The sequence below is a fragment of the Acartia tonsa genome, chromosome 4 (genome assembly GCF_053477335.1).
Source record: "Acartia tonsa isolate MP-2025a chromosome 4, ASM5347733v1, whole genome shotgun sequence".
NCBI classification, from domain to species: Eukaryota; Metazoa; Arthropoda; class Copepoda; order Calanoida; family Acartiidae; genus Acartia; species Acartia tonsa.
The window spans coordinates 41990567-42007513 of NC_137263.1; the positions used below are offsets into that span (position 1 = coordinate 41990567).

The 16947-nt window shown below is 30.6% G+C and overlaps 1 protein-coding gene across 6 annotated transcripts in view; it reads right to left on the reverse strand.

Annotated features, from left to right (window-relative positions):
* LOC145317255 (hexokinase-2-like) overlaps nt 1-13093 on the reverse strand; it is a 34704-nt gene extending 21611 nt beyond the window's left edge. Inside the window, exons 1-4 of one of the 6 annotated variants that reach the window (XM_080158250.1) lie at nt 12872-13093; nt 2328-2353; nt 1345-1467; nt 705-753 (exon numbers count right to left, since the gene is read on the reverse strand). In XM_080158250.1, coding sequence (XP_080014376.1) covers nt 705-753; nt 1345-1467; nt 2328-2341 — 186 coding nt within the window. In that variant the 5' untranslated portion in view covers nt 2342-2353; nt 12872-13093. Of the gene's footprint in view, nt 1-704; nt 754-1344; nt 1468-2327; nt 2354-4847; nt 4955-12812 lie in introns of those variants that run through there. The other 5 variants (XM_080158252.1, XM_080158251.1, XM_080158253.1 and 2 more) reach the window with 5 other exon arrangements.
* Nucleotides 13094-16947: the final 3854 nt, after the last annotated feature.

Genomic DNA, 16947 nt, shown 5'->3' on the forward strand with positions numbered 1-16947 from the left:
TTGATACTCATAAACTAAACTTAATGTGCTTTCACTCAAACCTACTTTGTGGCCACCAAACTCCCCCTTCATTAAATTTTAAGGGAAAAAACATTATAGCCCCTGTGGGGCCCTATCCATTACTTTTACTACCCTTTTCGGACTTTCTATTCATCACCTAATCTAATTTAACGTAAAATTACCATCAAAATTACGTTATCTTCCTAAAAAAGTAAATTTGTGGTCCAGATGCAATATCAGGGAAACCGCCGAATTTAATTGTTTTGTACTTACAAACTGCTGAATTTCAATTTTCAACAATATCAATTACAAAAGATAATACAAATTAAAAATTTTCTGAAAACTCTTCTATTTAGAGATTTTAGCATTACGCATAGAAACCTAAAGCTAACATGCAACTCTATTCTGATAATGAAAGCCAACCAAAGAAAGAATTTTATTAAACAAGATTGGCTTTTATGAAAAAGTATGCCTTTTTCAAGCTATAATTTTTTTTAAAACTTACAAGATTAAAAAAATTAAAAAATTGAAAAATCGAAAGAAAAAAGGCAAGTATAACCAAAATTACAATTAGACAATTATACATCCTACTACTTTGGCATTTAGACAACTAATGTCTGCACAGAACGACTCAATTTTATTTAAAAATGGTCATGAATTGGTGGAAAAAGTAAGTACTATATTCCTTTTAGAAAAGTGCTCACCTGTGGAAGCTCATCTCTAGTTTGCTGCATACGCTGCTTCAGGGCAGACCTACATACAAATATATTTTTAATAATGGCTTTGCCCATTTTTTTTGTATTCAAGTCCTTGTCATTTTTCATTCATGGAAGAATATTTTTTCTTAATAGCCAGTATTAAATGGACTATTAAGCTTTTCGATTTGAGAACACAAAAAAATATATTGTGCTTTTCTGTTTATACAATGGATATAGAATCCGTGGATATTGTATGAGATTCTCGAATAACCTGACAAAATATTTCTCAAAGCCGGCTAATTCCAGCCCCATTTTTTTTTCTCCATACCCTCCCCTAACCATGGTGGAACCGATTGACTAATATCTGGGTACTATATTAGCAACCTAAATTAACGACAATATCCACGCATTCTATATCCATTATTATACCAGACTCAAACAAGTGCACCATGATTGTTATCAATGTGAGTCATCTAGTTGAGGGATAGGACTATGAGAAAGATAAAAAACCTTCTTTCTAATTAAAATCTTGTGCAATTATAAATTTGATAGAATGGAGATTAGAAAGATATGTTTTGTTCCACATTTCTGTCAACATCTAATCCCCCCATCTCCAAAAAATCCTGGAACATAATTGTCCCCCTACCTGAAGTCTGGCATAGTATTGCTCTCCCTTCTGGTCTCGACTGCGGAGTCCCTGCGGACGTACGTGCCGCTGCGGGTCCGCACATACTTGTCACTGTCCTTGAAGCTGCCTGACCTGGGGTACCTGCACATTATTATACACATTTTATAATGTGTTGATAAACAGGAATGACAACAACAAGAAGTAGCAAAGAATCAACATAGATGGACAAACGGACAAAGGGAGGTATATAGCAGAGGTACAGTAGTCACAAAATAGAAAATAAAAGAGAGAGAATATGTGGAAAATTAATAGAAAATCACGAAACCTTTATATATAAAAGATGAGTATTAATACTTTATCCAGTCAGACCGACAGACAAAGTAAATCATATACTAAAAGCCCATTGGTCCAGGGAATCTTCGCCTAAAACCGTATCTGTCTATTTTATATAGAAGCCGAGAAAATCACATTTTCCCCATAGCGTTACTGACGGACAGACTAATATAGTTCTAAAGTAGCTTCGCTTCTAATAGAGAGGATCTTTTTTTCTTTGAGCTCCAAAATAAAAAAAATATATTTTGGTCTTTTACCTAATGTTGCAGAATTTATAAATAGGTTGCAATATAAAATCACTAGCGGCTACGCCCCCTAGAAGCCTCTAGGGGCACTTAAGGCAGGAGGAGAAGAATTCGACCTTATACCATTTTAGATTTGAGTTTCAAAAGAATAAAAAAAATTTTGGGGGAGGGGGGTGAAGACACCCTCCCCCAAAAATAGTTTAAAACCTTCCCAGGACCTATAATAAGCTTCACTGTAAAGGATAACAATATCGGTTCAGCGGTTAGCGAGATCCTTCGGGACAGACAAAAAACGCTTACTACTTTATATTATAGGATAGGAATTATAAATTTATAAAGGTTTTTGAATGTTTGAAAGTTTTACAACTAGTTTAGTAAAAATTGTAATAATTTTACAAAATCTAAATTCTAAAAATGTGTTGCCTGTCGTCCGCCATATCTTCTATTTCCTGAAATAAAACAAAAAATATAAAAATATTTCATTCCTTCTCAAAATTGTAAAATATAATTTTTGTCAAGCAAGGAATTTCTATTTCGAATAAATTTTTACATCGCTCTAATGGATGTAAGCAATATTGTATAATTGCAAAGTTCCATAATGATTTTACATTGCAATATTTTGCTCATAGAAAAATATTATATAAATTACAATTTTCTGGATCTAATGCAGTTCCCTATTTAATGATCCTGGTAACCATTATCTCCTAAAATCTATGAAATTTGAAGGTTGCTAGCAGCTAAACGGCGGAACGTATAGATTGCACAAAATTTTAACCGACATAAGAAGGTCTATAGATAATCTCAATAATGCACAGTAATAGCGCAGTGCATATAAATGAGAGATAAAGACTTATTTTTCGCGTTTTATCTCCAGTGAAGTTTTCCCTGTGCATCATTGGATCTTGGCTATTCCAAATTATTTATAGGCCCATTTATGCCGCTTAAAACATTTTACCGTGAAGTGCACTAGATCCAATTTTCTTATCTTATTTATTTTAAACGCATTATTACTTAATAATTGCTTACACCAAAATTTACTAAAATGTACAACATAAAGAGAAGGTTATTTAATTAAATTGATAAAATCCAATTACAAATACATTATTTTTCGGATCAGTAATATTTGACATAATATCATTTGACATAAATTCATTTCACATAAAACATTTGACATAAAGTATCATTTGACATAAACTCATTTCACATAAAGGTACATTTGACATAAAAACGTTTCACATAAACTCATTTGGCATAAAGATACATTTCATATAAAGGTATACTTTACATAAAGGTACATTTGACATAAAGGTACATTTTACATAAAGGTACACTTGACATAAAGGTACATTTCACATAAAGGTACCCCGAGCATGGCAACCGGTGAACAGAATCTCAGTTCTGCACCACAAGCCTCGCACGACTGAAGTTCCCATGTCTATACAGTCATATTTATATGATAATATTTTTAGAAGATTTTTGAATTTTTTTTGAAGATTTTCTTTTAATAATAAATAAAAATTTCTAAAATCTTTAAAAAAAATGGAAAATCTTCAAAAAAAAATTCAAAAATCTTCTAAAAATATTTTCATATAAATATGACTGTATAGACATGGGAACTTCAGTCGTGCGAGGCTTGTGGTGCAGAACTGAGATTCTGTTCACCGGTTGCCATGCTCGGGGAAAAAAATGACAACCTCGGGTAGACTTTGAAATGTATCTTTATGTGAAACGTTTTATGCCAAGTGTACCTTTATGTCAAATGTACCTCTATGCCAAGTGTACCTTTATGTCAAACGTACCTTTATGTCAAATGTACCTTTATATCATATGTACCTTTATGTCAAATGTACCTTTATGTGAAACGTTTTTATGTGAAGTGTACCTTTATGGCAAATGTTTTTATGTCAAATGTACCTTTATGTGAAGTGATTTTATGTCAAATGTTTTATGTGAAATGAATTTATGTTAAATGATATTATGTCAAATATTACTGATCCTTATTTTTCAGTATAGCATAAAAACGGTTCTAATTCAGCGAAAATTAATCGGTTTCGAAGCCATACTGAAAAAAATTTTTCCCAAACTAGTTTTTTTAAAATTCTGTTCATATTAATATATATATTAGTAAAGTCCCTGTTAGGTCAATATTATAATTTATTTCATATAAAATGACACAATTATATAATTACAGAAATTTAACATATTCAAATGTTCTAATAATTAGTTAGAATCAAAGATAAGACAAAATTTTTTAAAAGTTTTAAAACACCCTAAAATAGGTCAATAGTGTCCGCTACATAGGTAACATATTCTAGTAGATAGGTATACCTAACTTTAACATTATATTGATAATTAAAAAAATATTCAATTGTCTTATTTTTGATTTTGAAAACGATTCCAAAATTCCAATGAGAATTACTATTTTTCAATATTTGGTTTTTATCTGTCAAAATTCCAAAGAAAGGGACTTGGGTTTGAAAACACTTGATAGAATAGGGAAGAAAAAGATTTAGTTCTAATCAAAAATATTTCTAGTTGTTGATTAGAATAAACCAGGGCGCGGCAGCATCACAGCTAAAATTGCTTCTTTTGGTATCTAATAGAGCTTTTAGAATACATGAATAGATATAGTAAAATAATTATTAAAAAGCTTAAAATTTTTTTTTAAAACATTAAGATTTCGAAGTAGCTGCTAAAAATTTCTTATAAGCAGCTGTGAGCTAAGTGCGGCTGCAGCTGTGAATTTTTTAGACACTGCTACGACTGTCGCACCTTGGATCAAACTTTATTTTTGCCAAAACTCCAATATTTCACATTTTTTTTCTCAATGCTTTTCCCTCTTCTAATTGTTCTTCATTTTCTATCAAGTTATTTTTTGTTAAATTGATTAATTGTTGAAATTGAAAAAAAAACAATTCTCCAATTATTTATTGGTACACCTACCTCCATTATATTGCAAGTTAGTGATATGCAAGCAAATAATGCAAAATGTGGATATTTGTCCCGAATTTTTATGTCATGTTCCTTCTATTCTGAAATTTGTTAGTAGCATTTAGGGAATGGTAAATGGAAGTTATAATAATCTAAACTAGGCAGGAATAAGGGGTAAATTAGGCTGTAAGTTGTAATGGGTTGGGTACACTTATTAAAGCCTGATTGAAAAGCCTGGTTTAGATGGTTCAAACTTTTGGATTAAAAATTTAAATTTACATTAGAAGTAATTTTCCATAATTTATCCCGCTTTTGCCTTGTTAATTTATCTTGCTTCTTAAGATCTCTACCATTTAAGACCACAATTGTCCTGTATTGCTGAAAAACATTCAGAAAAGAAAACTTTTCTTCCATTTACCTATCCCTGTATCCCTGATATTTAAGTTGTTATGAAAACAGAAAAGTGTCATGTGTTACGTCATAAAAATATCTCTTAAAGGGAAGGATGAGAAGAGAAGTTGGAAAGGAAACCAAAAATGAGATATATAATAGACTTTTTTTATGACGTCACACATGACACTTTTCGCTGTCCCTAAAAACAGGAATAGAAGTGATGGTAATCTTAAATTAAAAAAATAACTATATGCCTTTTCAAAAAGGCAAAAAGAATATTAGAAGCTGTTTATAGTACCTATATAAAAATGACGTCATACCATACAAATGACCAATAATACGCCAATACTCAGACTAAATTACCAATGGCAGGCCAGTATACATTTTAAATGGCCAAAGGTAGGCAAGTATGACGTCATTCTTTATAGGCACAATAAAAAGCTTCAAATATATATATCTTCTCTTCCATTCCCGTAAAAAAACTTCTAACAATTGTATTTGGGTAAATAAGCATATAGGTTACAAAAATTTAAAAAAATATTAACCAGCGAATATTAGTATTAATGGATTACATTACACAAAAGGCCCGTGCTAAGGTTAATATGGTGTGCACAACAATAAGTTAAATTTTAAATATCAAAGACAGATTAATGTTAAAAGTCAGGAAAGTGTAAATTTTTAATTGAAGTAATTGAATTTATATCTAATATTCAGTTTTTTAAAATAATGTATACGATTATGTAGAATTGATAATGATAAGTTGAAATTCACATTTTTAACTTTTTGGCAATGGTGAAATAAATTTACCAAGAAAGAGTCAAACATATTTTTTGACTATATAATTTAATCAGGGACATTCAAGGAGCTGTTTATCCTCTCCAAACGAATTTGATGGTCCCGTTTTACCCCACTCCATAAAAAGCTTGAACGTCCTTGAACTTTTCTCACAATCAATTAAAAATTAATGAGTTATAATGTAAAACTTTGTACTAAAAAAAAACAAAAGAATCATCAAGTTTAAACTGGACATGTGGACTTACTAACAATGAATAAAGAGTTGCTAAGCTTTTTGAATTCCCTAAAAGTTACTACAATGATCATGCATAATTTGTAATCAAAAACGATTCAAACATGCCTAATTAAATGATAAGAAAAATCCGTTACAGATGGCCGTGCAGACAGACTATATATGTAGATGAGCTTCGCTTCTAATACTTGCAAAAACAAAAATTCAATGTACAGTCTCACTGAGGTAAAACTTCTTACTGGTGTAAAATTTTGATTATCATCTCCAGATTTAATAACCTTTACTCATTTTTTCCACAGACTTGGGATAAAGATTTAAAAAAAGTTGTTAAATATTAAAGATGTCCATCCCTAAGTCTAATAGATGTTTACTAAATTTTACTTTTTATATTTCTTTATTAATAACTAGCAGTTGCGCATCTTGGGGCCCTCAAGGACTCTTTAGAGAGATGGAGGTGATTCAAGCTCTTTCTCTATTTTGATTTTAAAATAAAATAAAATTAGGTGAACTAATTTTGTTTGCCCTGTAGAGGTACCCTCCTTCATATTAGATAAATTTAAAGGACATTTGTATTTGAAGCTTCAATTTAAAGAGGAACCAAATCGAAATACTTTCACTCACACAAACACCCTGTTACTTTTATAAAAGAGTTTCATTCATCTGCGTATTTGATAGTACACCTGAAATTATTGCCTAAGTGTAGTAAATTTAAATGGTCAAAATTTTCCTGGTCAAATTTAATTTTTTTAAAATTTTTTAATTGGACCAATTATCATATTTTTTCCTTGTTCTAAAATGAATGGTTGAATTCCATAGGCTCCTTACAATTATTATTTAAATTAAGATACAAAGATCAATAATAATCCAGAAACTTTTGCAAATAAAAAATGAGTTTCTTAAAAAGTGAAAAAACATTTTTGGGAAGTAATTTTTTCTAGGGGCGATTTCTTTTGGGAGACCTCTCCGAAAAAGTTTAAAACCTGCCCAGGACCTCTGAAAAGCTGTAAAGGATAACCATCTCGGTTCAGCAGTTACATAGATCCTTTGGTAGAGGGGACACAGACATAGATATCCTATTACATTTACAGAAGGATATATATATAGCGTATTATTGCAATCTTATAATACTTTTGGCCTATTAGCAACTGGATTCTTAAAAATTATTTTGGGAAAAACAAAAGTATTGAGTGTCCTTTTCAGTCTCTCTTACACGTGTAGAAGTTGAAAAGGACATTCTAAAAAAGGATAAGTTAACAAAAAATTATTTAAGTAATTATCTTAATTTAGAATAATAAGGATAACATAAAATACAATTAGGCTTGACTGTGTGAAAATTGTAAATAAGTACAATTAAAAAAAAAATATATTTTGATCATTACAAGTACGACTGACAGATAAAAATGGGTAAAATCTGATAATTTGTGTTAATCTTTTGCAGTAAAGCTAATCTTTGTCTGCCCTTATAATTTTTTTTATGATACTTGTTGATGTAAATACCCTTGCCTCAGGTCAATAGGTCTAGTTATAAAGTGTGTGCAATCAAATTCGCAGAGTCTCCACAGCATATGCAAAAAATAAAAGTTTATAGAGTACATATTTGATTAACTTAAATGCCGATGGTAAACACACCCCTTCCGGGCTTAGACGTCCAAGGGGGGTGTAAACCTTTGAAACCCCTAATTTTACCCCCCTCAAGAAAAAAGCTTGGACATCTTTGCTTATAGGTACCAATGGCTAAATCTACTGCCAAAAGTTGGAGGGGTTGTGGTGGGGGGTGGGGGTGGGCATAATTTATCAACGTTATCAATTTAAAATTCAAATTAATTTATTTAATCATAAATTTATTTGTTCTTAACTTTTTGCTAATTTTATTTTTTGCTGACGTAAAAACTTATTTGCATGTTACCACAAATATACACCTGGTTAACTTGCATGCAAAAGGAAACAAATAGAAGCAGCATTTACTTAGAGTTAAAATATAGGGGGAGGGGGGTGACATCTCCATGTAGTTTTAAATCTTTAGGTTAGGGTTCGTTTTAATAGTGTTATAACTACTTTTAATAGTTAATTAAAGGGGTTTTTAAAACCAAAATGATTGGTTTTTGATCAGTATGAACATTACCATGTTTGTGCGGAAAATAGATTTAGAGGGGTGACAACCTCCCACCTCACCCCTTTTTCCCCCTTAATATCCATATTATAAATTGTTCTCACTTTTTTCATCCCCAACAAGTCTCACACCCGGAGAAGGCCACTAGACATAACGTTTTTTTACTCCTCACTTTTTTGGGAATCTTTCCTACACAAAAAAAGGAGAAAGTGTTTGATGTACTTTAAGTTAAAAAAGGCCAAAAAGATCTATATTTTGATAGTAAAGTACAAAATACAGGGTTGGGATTTTTTTAAAGCTTAAAACCCTGTAAAATCGAAATAGAGTTAAAACCAAATTAGGGGTAGTTTTGGTTCAAAGATAAATATCTGTAAACTATGAGACTGTCTACAAATTATTAAAATTCGTTATTATGTTTTATTCTGTTTCTAAATATATCTTTGGTAGTCTAAGATATTAAAAGTTTTTTAGCATTCACAGGGTAACTGGTTTGGATATTTAGAGTTTAAAAATTTATGGAGCACAAATAGGGAAAAAACTTGGCTTGTAAATGAAATTAACCTAAAGAATCAGGGATAGGGCAATTTTTAATAATTTAAAGTGTGTGCAATCAAATTCGCAGAGTCTCCATAGCATAGGTATGCAAAAAATAAAAGTTTATAGAATACATATTTGATTAACTTAAATGCCGATAATAAACACAACCCTTCCGGGCATAGACGTCCAAGGGGAGCAGGGTTTAAACCTTTGAAAGCCCTAATTTTACCCCCCTCAAGAAAAGAGCTTTGACCTCCTTGATATTGGGATATAATGGATAAATTTACTGCCATTTTAGGGGTTATGGGGGGAGGCATGATTTGTCAACGTTGAAGATGGATTTAAAATAATTAATTTCATTACAAATGTATTTGTTCTTAACTTTTTTCTAATTTTATTTTTTGCTGACGTAAAAACTTATTTGCAGGTTACCACGAATATACACCTAGTTAACTTGCATGCAAAAGGAAGCAAATAAAAGCAGCATTTACTTAGAGTTTAAAAATTAGGGGGGGGGGGGTGGGGTGACATCTCCATGTAACTTTAAATCTTTAGGTTTAGGTTCGTTTTAATAGTGTTATAACTATTTTTAATAGTTAAGTAATTGTTTTTTTAAAACCAAGTAAAATGAACATTACCATGTTTGTGCGGAAAATGGATTTAGAGGGGTGACAACCTCCCACCTCCCACCTCACCCCTCTTTACCCCTTAATATCAAAATTATAAACGTTTTTTATTCCTCACTTTTTTTGAATCTTTCCTACACAAAAAAGGAGAAAGTGTTTTATGTACTTTAGGTTGAAAAAGGCCAAAAAAGATCTATATTTTGGTAGTTAAGTACAAAATATAGGGTTGGGATTTTTTTAAAGCTTAAAACCCTGTAAAATCGAAATATTTAGAGTTAAATTAGGGGTAGTTTTAGTTTAAAAATATCAGTAAAATATGAGACTGTCTACAAATTTATAACAATTGTTTTTTGTGTTTTATTCTATTGCTAAATTTATCTTTGGTATAGTCTAAGATATTTAAAGGTCTTTAGCATTCACAGGGTAACTGGTTTGGATATTTAGAGTTTAAAAATTTATGGAGCACAAATAGGGAAAAAACTTGGCTTGTAAATGCAATTAACCTAAAGAATCAGGGATAGGGCAATTTTTAATAATTTAAATTTGCAATTTTTTTAACAAAATGCTAACTAGTAGCAAAAATTTTAAATTCAAAAGCTATTGTTGTAATTTTTTTATACAGTTTAAAGTCCCATTCTTTTTTTACGATTTAATGTCATATATTTGAATTCATTGCGCATTCCCTCTTCCCTGAATGCTATTGAAATTAAAAATATCTAGTCCTGCCATTTTGTATACTACAGATCTTAATCTGATCTTAAGGGTTTTTACCAGGAATCTTAGGGGATAAGATTATGGACAAAACTTGATGTGCATCCATAATTTTAAAATTATTATTTCTGTTTATGAAAATTACTAGTGGCAAAGTTTGTTCATAAAGTTTTTGGTACAGGCATAATTTTTAGTTTTAATGTCCCCTCCCGTTCTGGTTTTTAACCATAGAAAAATTAATGTAGAAAAACGGTTGCAAAATGAACTCAAAAGAAGAAAATATTTTTTTTGTTTTCACTAAAAATACTTTATTTAATACATAATATTGATCAGATTCAGAGTAATTTATTAAAAAAATTAATAATTATTCATAAATAATATCTCAATCACAAATAGAACACAGTGCGTTTGAAGGTGCTTTGACTTTTGTGTCAGAACCTAAATTGGGACATAGTGCATTTCATTACCCTAGGCTAGGGAACTTTATTTCACTTTTCAATAAAATCTAAAATGCAGCCGTTTTTGAGAAAATTAGATTTGAAAATTTCAAGTTTAATTTTCATCCACTAGGAGTTACCGCATAATCATGACATAAAAGCAAAGATTATTTATTTAAAATTTTGAACAAGTTTGCTTTTATAAAGTTCTTCATAAAACCACTCCTTAAGTGAGTTGATTCATGGCCATTTTTATCAGTTGCTTTGCTAAGGTCACAAAAATTCAGCCTTAAATAAATCATATATAGAGAGGTTTTATGACAGACTTTATAAAAGCAAAGTTGTTCAAAATTTTAAATAAATAATATTTGCTTTTCTTGTCATGATTATGCAGTAACTCCTAGTGGATGAAAATTGAACTTGAAATTTTCAAATCTAATTTTCTCAAAAACGGCTGCATTTTAGATTTTGTTGAAAAGTGAAATTAAGATACCTAACCTAGGGTAATGAAATGCACTATGTCCCAATTTAGGTTCTGACACAAAAGTCAAAGCACCTTCAAACGCACTGTGAGAAATTTATTTTGTTTATTATTGAAATGACGCATTCCAACTTCTCACATCCTAAGCTGCAATAAATTTAAAATTAGGTCACTTTTTAAATGATAAAATAAAGCGTTTTAAGTAGATAAACAAATAAATGTTTATGATTATTTATTAATTGAATAATATACTAAAGTTTTAGTTTGTATGTATATTTCTTTGTGTGTGTGTGGTCCTCTTTGATTTTGAAACTGTTTTCATTTCATGCATTTTAATGGTCTTGTGCAGGTTTTTAGATTTTTTGTAGAAAAGGGGAAAAGGAGCTTCCAAAAGCTAGAAAAAATTTACTATTGATCATTATAAACTACTATGTTGTTAGTTTAAAACAAATAATTTCTTGAGTTTTAATAGTATTTTAAATTTTTCACTTTATAATCAAATCCTTGACATATGATTTTTAAGTTTAAAAATTTTAAATGCACAAAATATGTTAATCTAAGTTTTTCTGATAGTGTAATTAGACTCCTCAGACAATAAATATAGATGAAATAAGAATTCGACCACTTATAATAGGCAGCTTTAAAAAAGGCAGAAAAAATTAATATAAAAAACTGTAAATTTATTAATTACAATTTTTCTGCAATTTTTGATAGATACCATGCTATGAATAAAGCTGGCAATTTCAACAAATATTTGTTTTCAAAGTAGATATGACTTCATCAAAACATGCGTTAATTTTAAAACACTTTTTTGAAGAAACTAAAAGCTTTCTTTATTTTGTTGTATCCTTACACATACTCCTAGACCAATATTTTACAACAAAAAGAACATTTTAAAGTTTAAGAAATTGTAAAAAGATAATAGGCCATATAATCATAAAGATTTCTGAGGCTAGCCTATTAGTTAGTATTTTCTAAGTGTTACATATTTAATCATATCGATGTACGGCCAGCCTAAGAAGTATGATTCGGCCTAATGTCGCTGACTATCCATAACCTAACCTAATTTTGTGGGGTTAATGTTATTAAAATATGATTTTTTTAAAGCAGACATGTTAGACAAACAGGTAGGACAATTAACATTTTAGTAGGAAGAGAAGAAAATATTCTAAACTAAACCAGTCATGATATCAGGAAAAAAGAAAAGAAAACACTGATGACAACATAAATATTTAGCAATGCCCAAAAAAGCAAGATGGACATACAGACAAAGTAATTTTAAAAGAAAATGTTCAGTAGTATTTAACTAAAAAAACTTATAAAAAAGTCTAAATCTTTCAAGAAAGTTTGAATATGTTAATTTTTGTATCATAAATAATATACTGGCTCATTGGTTTAGGGAAAATTCACAAAAAAAATTCATCTTGTTACAGCAGATGACTGACTGGCTGACTGACAGACAGGCATTTCAAATTATAGAGTAGCCTCACTACAAGAAATATTTTATTATAAAATATAGAAAAATGTGATGATTAATTTTCTTTCCTCTTTTCCTTTCAAGGTTCATTGTATACAATATGCCATAAACCAATTCAATATTTACATATTTATAATGATATCAATTTTTTAATTTATATATTCACACAAACACTTACTGTTAAAAATATGAAACACTTTATAAACTAAAATAACAGAATATTATTGAAATATTCACCGTGTAAAATCAATAATACAACTCAAGTAGGTTGATTTTCTATAGACACACACAACTGTGTGTTTGTGTGCGTACGTATTCCTTTACACTAAAACACACACACTCACACAGACACATTCATTCACGCTAAATTTTGTGTAGGTAAGTGTGTGTGTGTGTGTGTGCATGTCCAGAAATGAAGAGTCTGTGTAAAGAAATGTGTATGACGTCTGACAAAGCTCAGCTGATATTTCTGCTAAAATTCGTATATGTATGTGTGTGTAGTTGGAAAGTCCTCAATATTTCTTTCTAAAATTCCCTTCGATCTCTCTCTCTCTCTCTCGCTCTTTCTCTCTCCCCCCCTCTCTCTCTCTCTCTCTCTCCTACTCTCATATAATAGTCTGTAAAAATAGAAGAAAAAAGGGGAATATAATTAATATACCTAAAATGTACAGAACAAGAACAATTTTTTCCTTTTTAAGCGCTGATTGAGAGAACAATTTCTTGGCAAGCAAGTATAATTGATTTCATAGGAAACACAAGAGATTAATGGTTAACTGAAAAAGGTGGCATACTGAACAAGGACTTCAGATTAGAAATACGCAGTATCGTTCAACATTTATTTTCAAAACAAAGCTTTTCGAACCAATACATAACCTTTACAATGTCAATTGCCTATATAAATTATAAATATTTAAGGTTTTATTTAAATTAAAATTTTGCTTCCATTTCGCAATATAATAGTATTCAGTTTCTTGATATCAAAGTGTAATCACTCTAAATTCGTTGAATTATTTGTCTGTCTGACATATTAGGCTACTCTTTTATGAAAGTTGAAATTCTTGATTGGATATATTGAAAGGGTGTGCGGCTTTAGAGCATCCTTCATAGCAGCTGCAGTCGCTTTCAGCCAGTGTGACTTACAGCAAGCATTCAGAAAAAAATTGAATTTCGCCGTAGCCGCTTTTATTACAAACTGCCTCCTTTAGTCTAGCTGTTGGGCCATGATAAACATGTCAAGAGGGAACAATAAACTTTAGATGCTAGATATTTATCAAAAATACCACCCAAAAACCTCAGCCGCCCTAAGCATTACTAGTCTCAGACACCCTCAACCATAGACACCTTACCAAAATAGCTCCTGTAGTACTAATCAAACAGCTTAGACAAACCAAAGTAGCAGCATCCGCAACTAACTGCCCGGATTTAAGGAAAGCTCGGCGGCTTGGAGGAAGAAACAGCAGCCTTCAGCATCACTCTGTGTCAGAAACCCTCAGACCCAGCTGCCGGCCTCTAATTTATAACTTATATTTTTAGGGAGGAAGGGGACAATGGTCTGTTTATTATACAAGTCTCCAAAATATTATAACAATGTTTCTTATCGTATCTTAACAACTTTGGGGACTTTTCTTGAATTTTGATTGGCTGTTTCATAAAGTTCAGAGTCCAAACATTTCAACCACTAATTGTAATCTACAGAAACGGTAATATTGTGTATCGACATTAGGAAATGTAAATCAATTTTTCGATCATTGTCTTATCACCTTAGAAACCTAAATATTTTATATAAAAAAAGAATATAACATTTAGTTATTGTTTGAACTAATTTTATTTTATTTAAGATTTAGCATTTAATGATATTGCATTCCTGAAAAGAGCACTGTCATTACTTTTAAATTAAAAACAATTCTTAATAAAATATTTCATTTAAAATATTTTAAATATAATTAAACTTTTAGTCAGATTAGAAAAATATAAATATTTTTTAATGAATATAAAACATTAAAAATTATTGGTTTCTAATGGCCGCGCCCTTACATTTTTTCAGGGGGTTAAGTATAATCTTAATCAGATAGTTTAAGGAACAGACTGAGAAAAATCCCCTCCCTTTATGTTTGTAGTTTACATTGTACGAGAACAAATGATTAATCTTAATTAACAGAATTTTTTTTAAAATCAAGTTTTAGCTGACTACTAATCATAACTAAACTTCAAAGATATTAAAATAGAAACCAAGGATGACAGCATCCCCAAAAGCGAAGCTTTGAAACGGTAGTGTTAGAACTAAATATGCAGGATACAAATGTATAAGTCAAAACAAAATTTCACATAACTTTGTTACAAAAGGATACTGTTTAAGGACATACTCACATTTTTAGGACGAGATTATAGAAAAGCTTCGCCTATAACATTGTACTTTGTTATTCTAGGAATCAGTATTCTAAAAATCCGTTCAGTAGGATAAGTATATCACATACAAATTTGTTTTTTGAAATGGACGCAGGGACTTTCCTGTAACTAGAGATGCTACGCTACCAAAATTGTACATAGTTGTTATGGGAATCATCATGCAAAGTTTGAAATCGATATGACAATTCTAACATGTTTAAATTAACGAAAAAGGCTTGCTTTCAATAAGTTTCATTGTAATGTTAAAAACTTCTATAACAGTTACAGACAGACATATTTATTGTAATGTAGCCTCACGACTTGAATACTCAAATTTTATACTTTTAAAACAAATCATTGTTTGTACTTCTTTCAGAGTTTTTGGCCATAAATTTATAGCTTATTTTATGATTATTTCACTGACGCAATTTAACTAAAATCCAGTAAAACTACTGTATAATAATCAACAGTATTATTCATTCGAAAATTAACGTAAATTTTTTTAATGTCTTTTTATCTATGTAAAGATATTTAAAAAGAGAGCATTGACTTTTTTTTCCAGAGAAATTTGAGCCTGAGTCATTTTAAGATGATTCTTTAACTCTGTAGATTCCTCTTTCTGCTAAACAATTTTGATATTTTTTATAGTTTTGGTAAATGATAATAATATTGTTTTTATATATTTCAGCTATTTAGAATGAACTTTTCTGGGTTTTTTTGAGTGGTTGATTTTTCTTTCTTACACTTTTACAAATAGAAAAAGTTTTTAATAATATTCAAAGGTTCTTTATTGCAACCAGGGGCATTGATCCAGCATATGAATTCCATTTGCAATTTGGATATTTCAGTGGCGATATGTTATTATAAAATTTGTTTTGTTCTGTTAATAAAGGAAAGTGGGTAAGAAGTGGGGAAAAGAAGGAAGTGGGAAATGTTTACTTAGAACTCACTGTGGGCTAGAATTGAATCAAGTCAAAAGTAAGTGCCGAGCCCTGGGACCTATGTGTGGTGAAAATTAAAATAAAACCATGATGATTCCAGGTAAAACCAAAATATTTCAGCGGGGGCTCTTTGAGAAAATTAGATTTGAAAATTTTAAGTTCAATTTTCACCCCCTAGGAATTGCTGCATAATCATGACAAGAAAAGCAAATATTATTTATTTTTAATTTTGAACAACTTTGCTTTTATGAAGTCTTTCATAAAACCTCTCTATATATGATTTATTTTAGGCTGCATTTTCGTGACCTTTGCAAAGCAATTGATAAAAATGGCCATTAATTAACTCCCTTCAGGAGTGGTTGTATGAAGAACTTTATGAAAGCAAAGTTGTTCAAAATTTAAAATAAATAATATTTGCTTTTTTTGTCATGATTATGCGGCAACTCCTAGGGGGTGAAAATTGAACTTGAAATTTTCAAATCTAATTTTCTCAAAAAGCCCCCGCTGAAATATTTTGGTTTTACCTGGAATAATCATGGTTTTATGTCTATTTTCACCGTACATAGGTCACAGGGCTCGGCACTTACTTTTGTCTTGATTCAATTCTAGCCCACAGTGAACTGTTTGTCATAATTCTGAAGTGAATTCTTAAAAAAACTTTGCCTCACTAAAATTTTAGCGAGGCAAAATTATCACCTCAAAATTTTTAGCGAGCCTCCAAAATTTTAGTGAGGCAAAATTATCTCCTCTAAATTTTTAGCGAGCCTCAATGATTTTAGTGAGGCAAATTTTTTAAAGAATTCACCTCTGGTCCCTTGTCCATGATTACGACGAGCTAGTGTGGCTGAGGGTGGCTTATTAAACGACACAGCTGGCAGTGAGGCTGTTTGGGTGGCTTACGAAACCGCACGGCTGACAGTAAAGCTTATAGTATGGCTTTCGAAACCGCACGGCTAATGGAAGCAGTGACTTCAGATTCCAGATTAC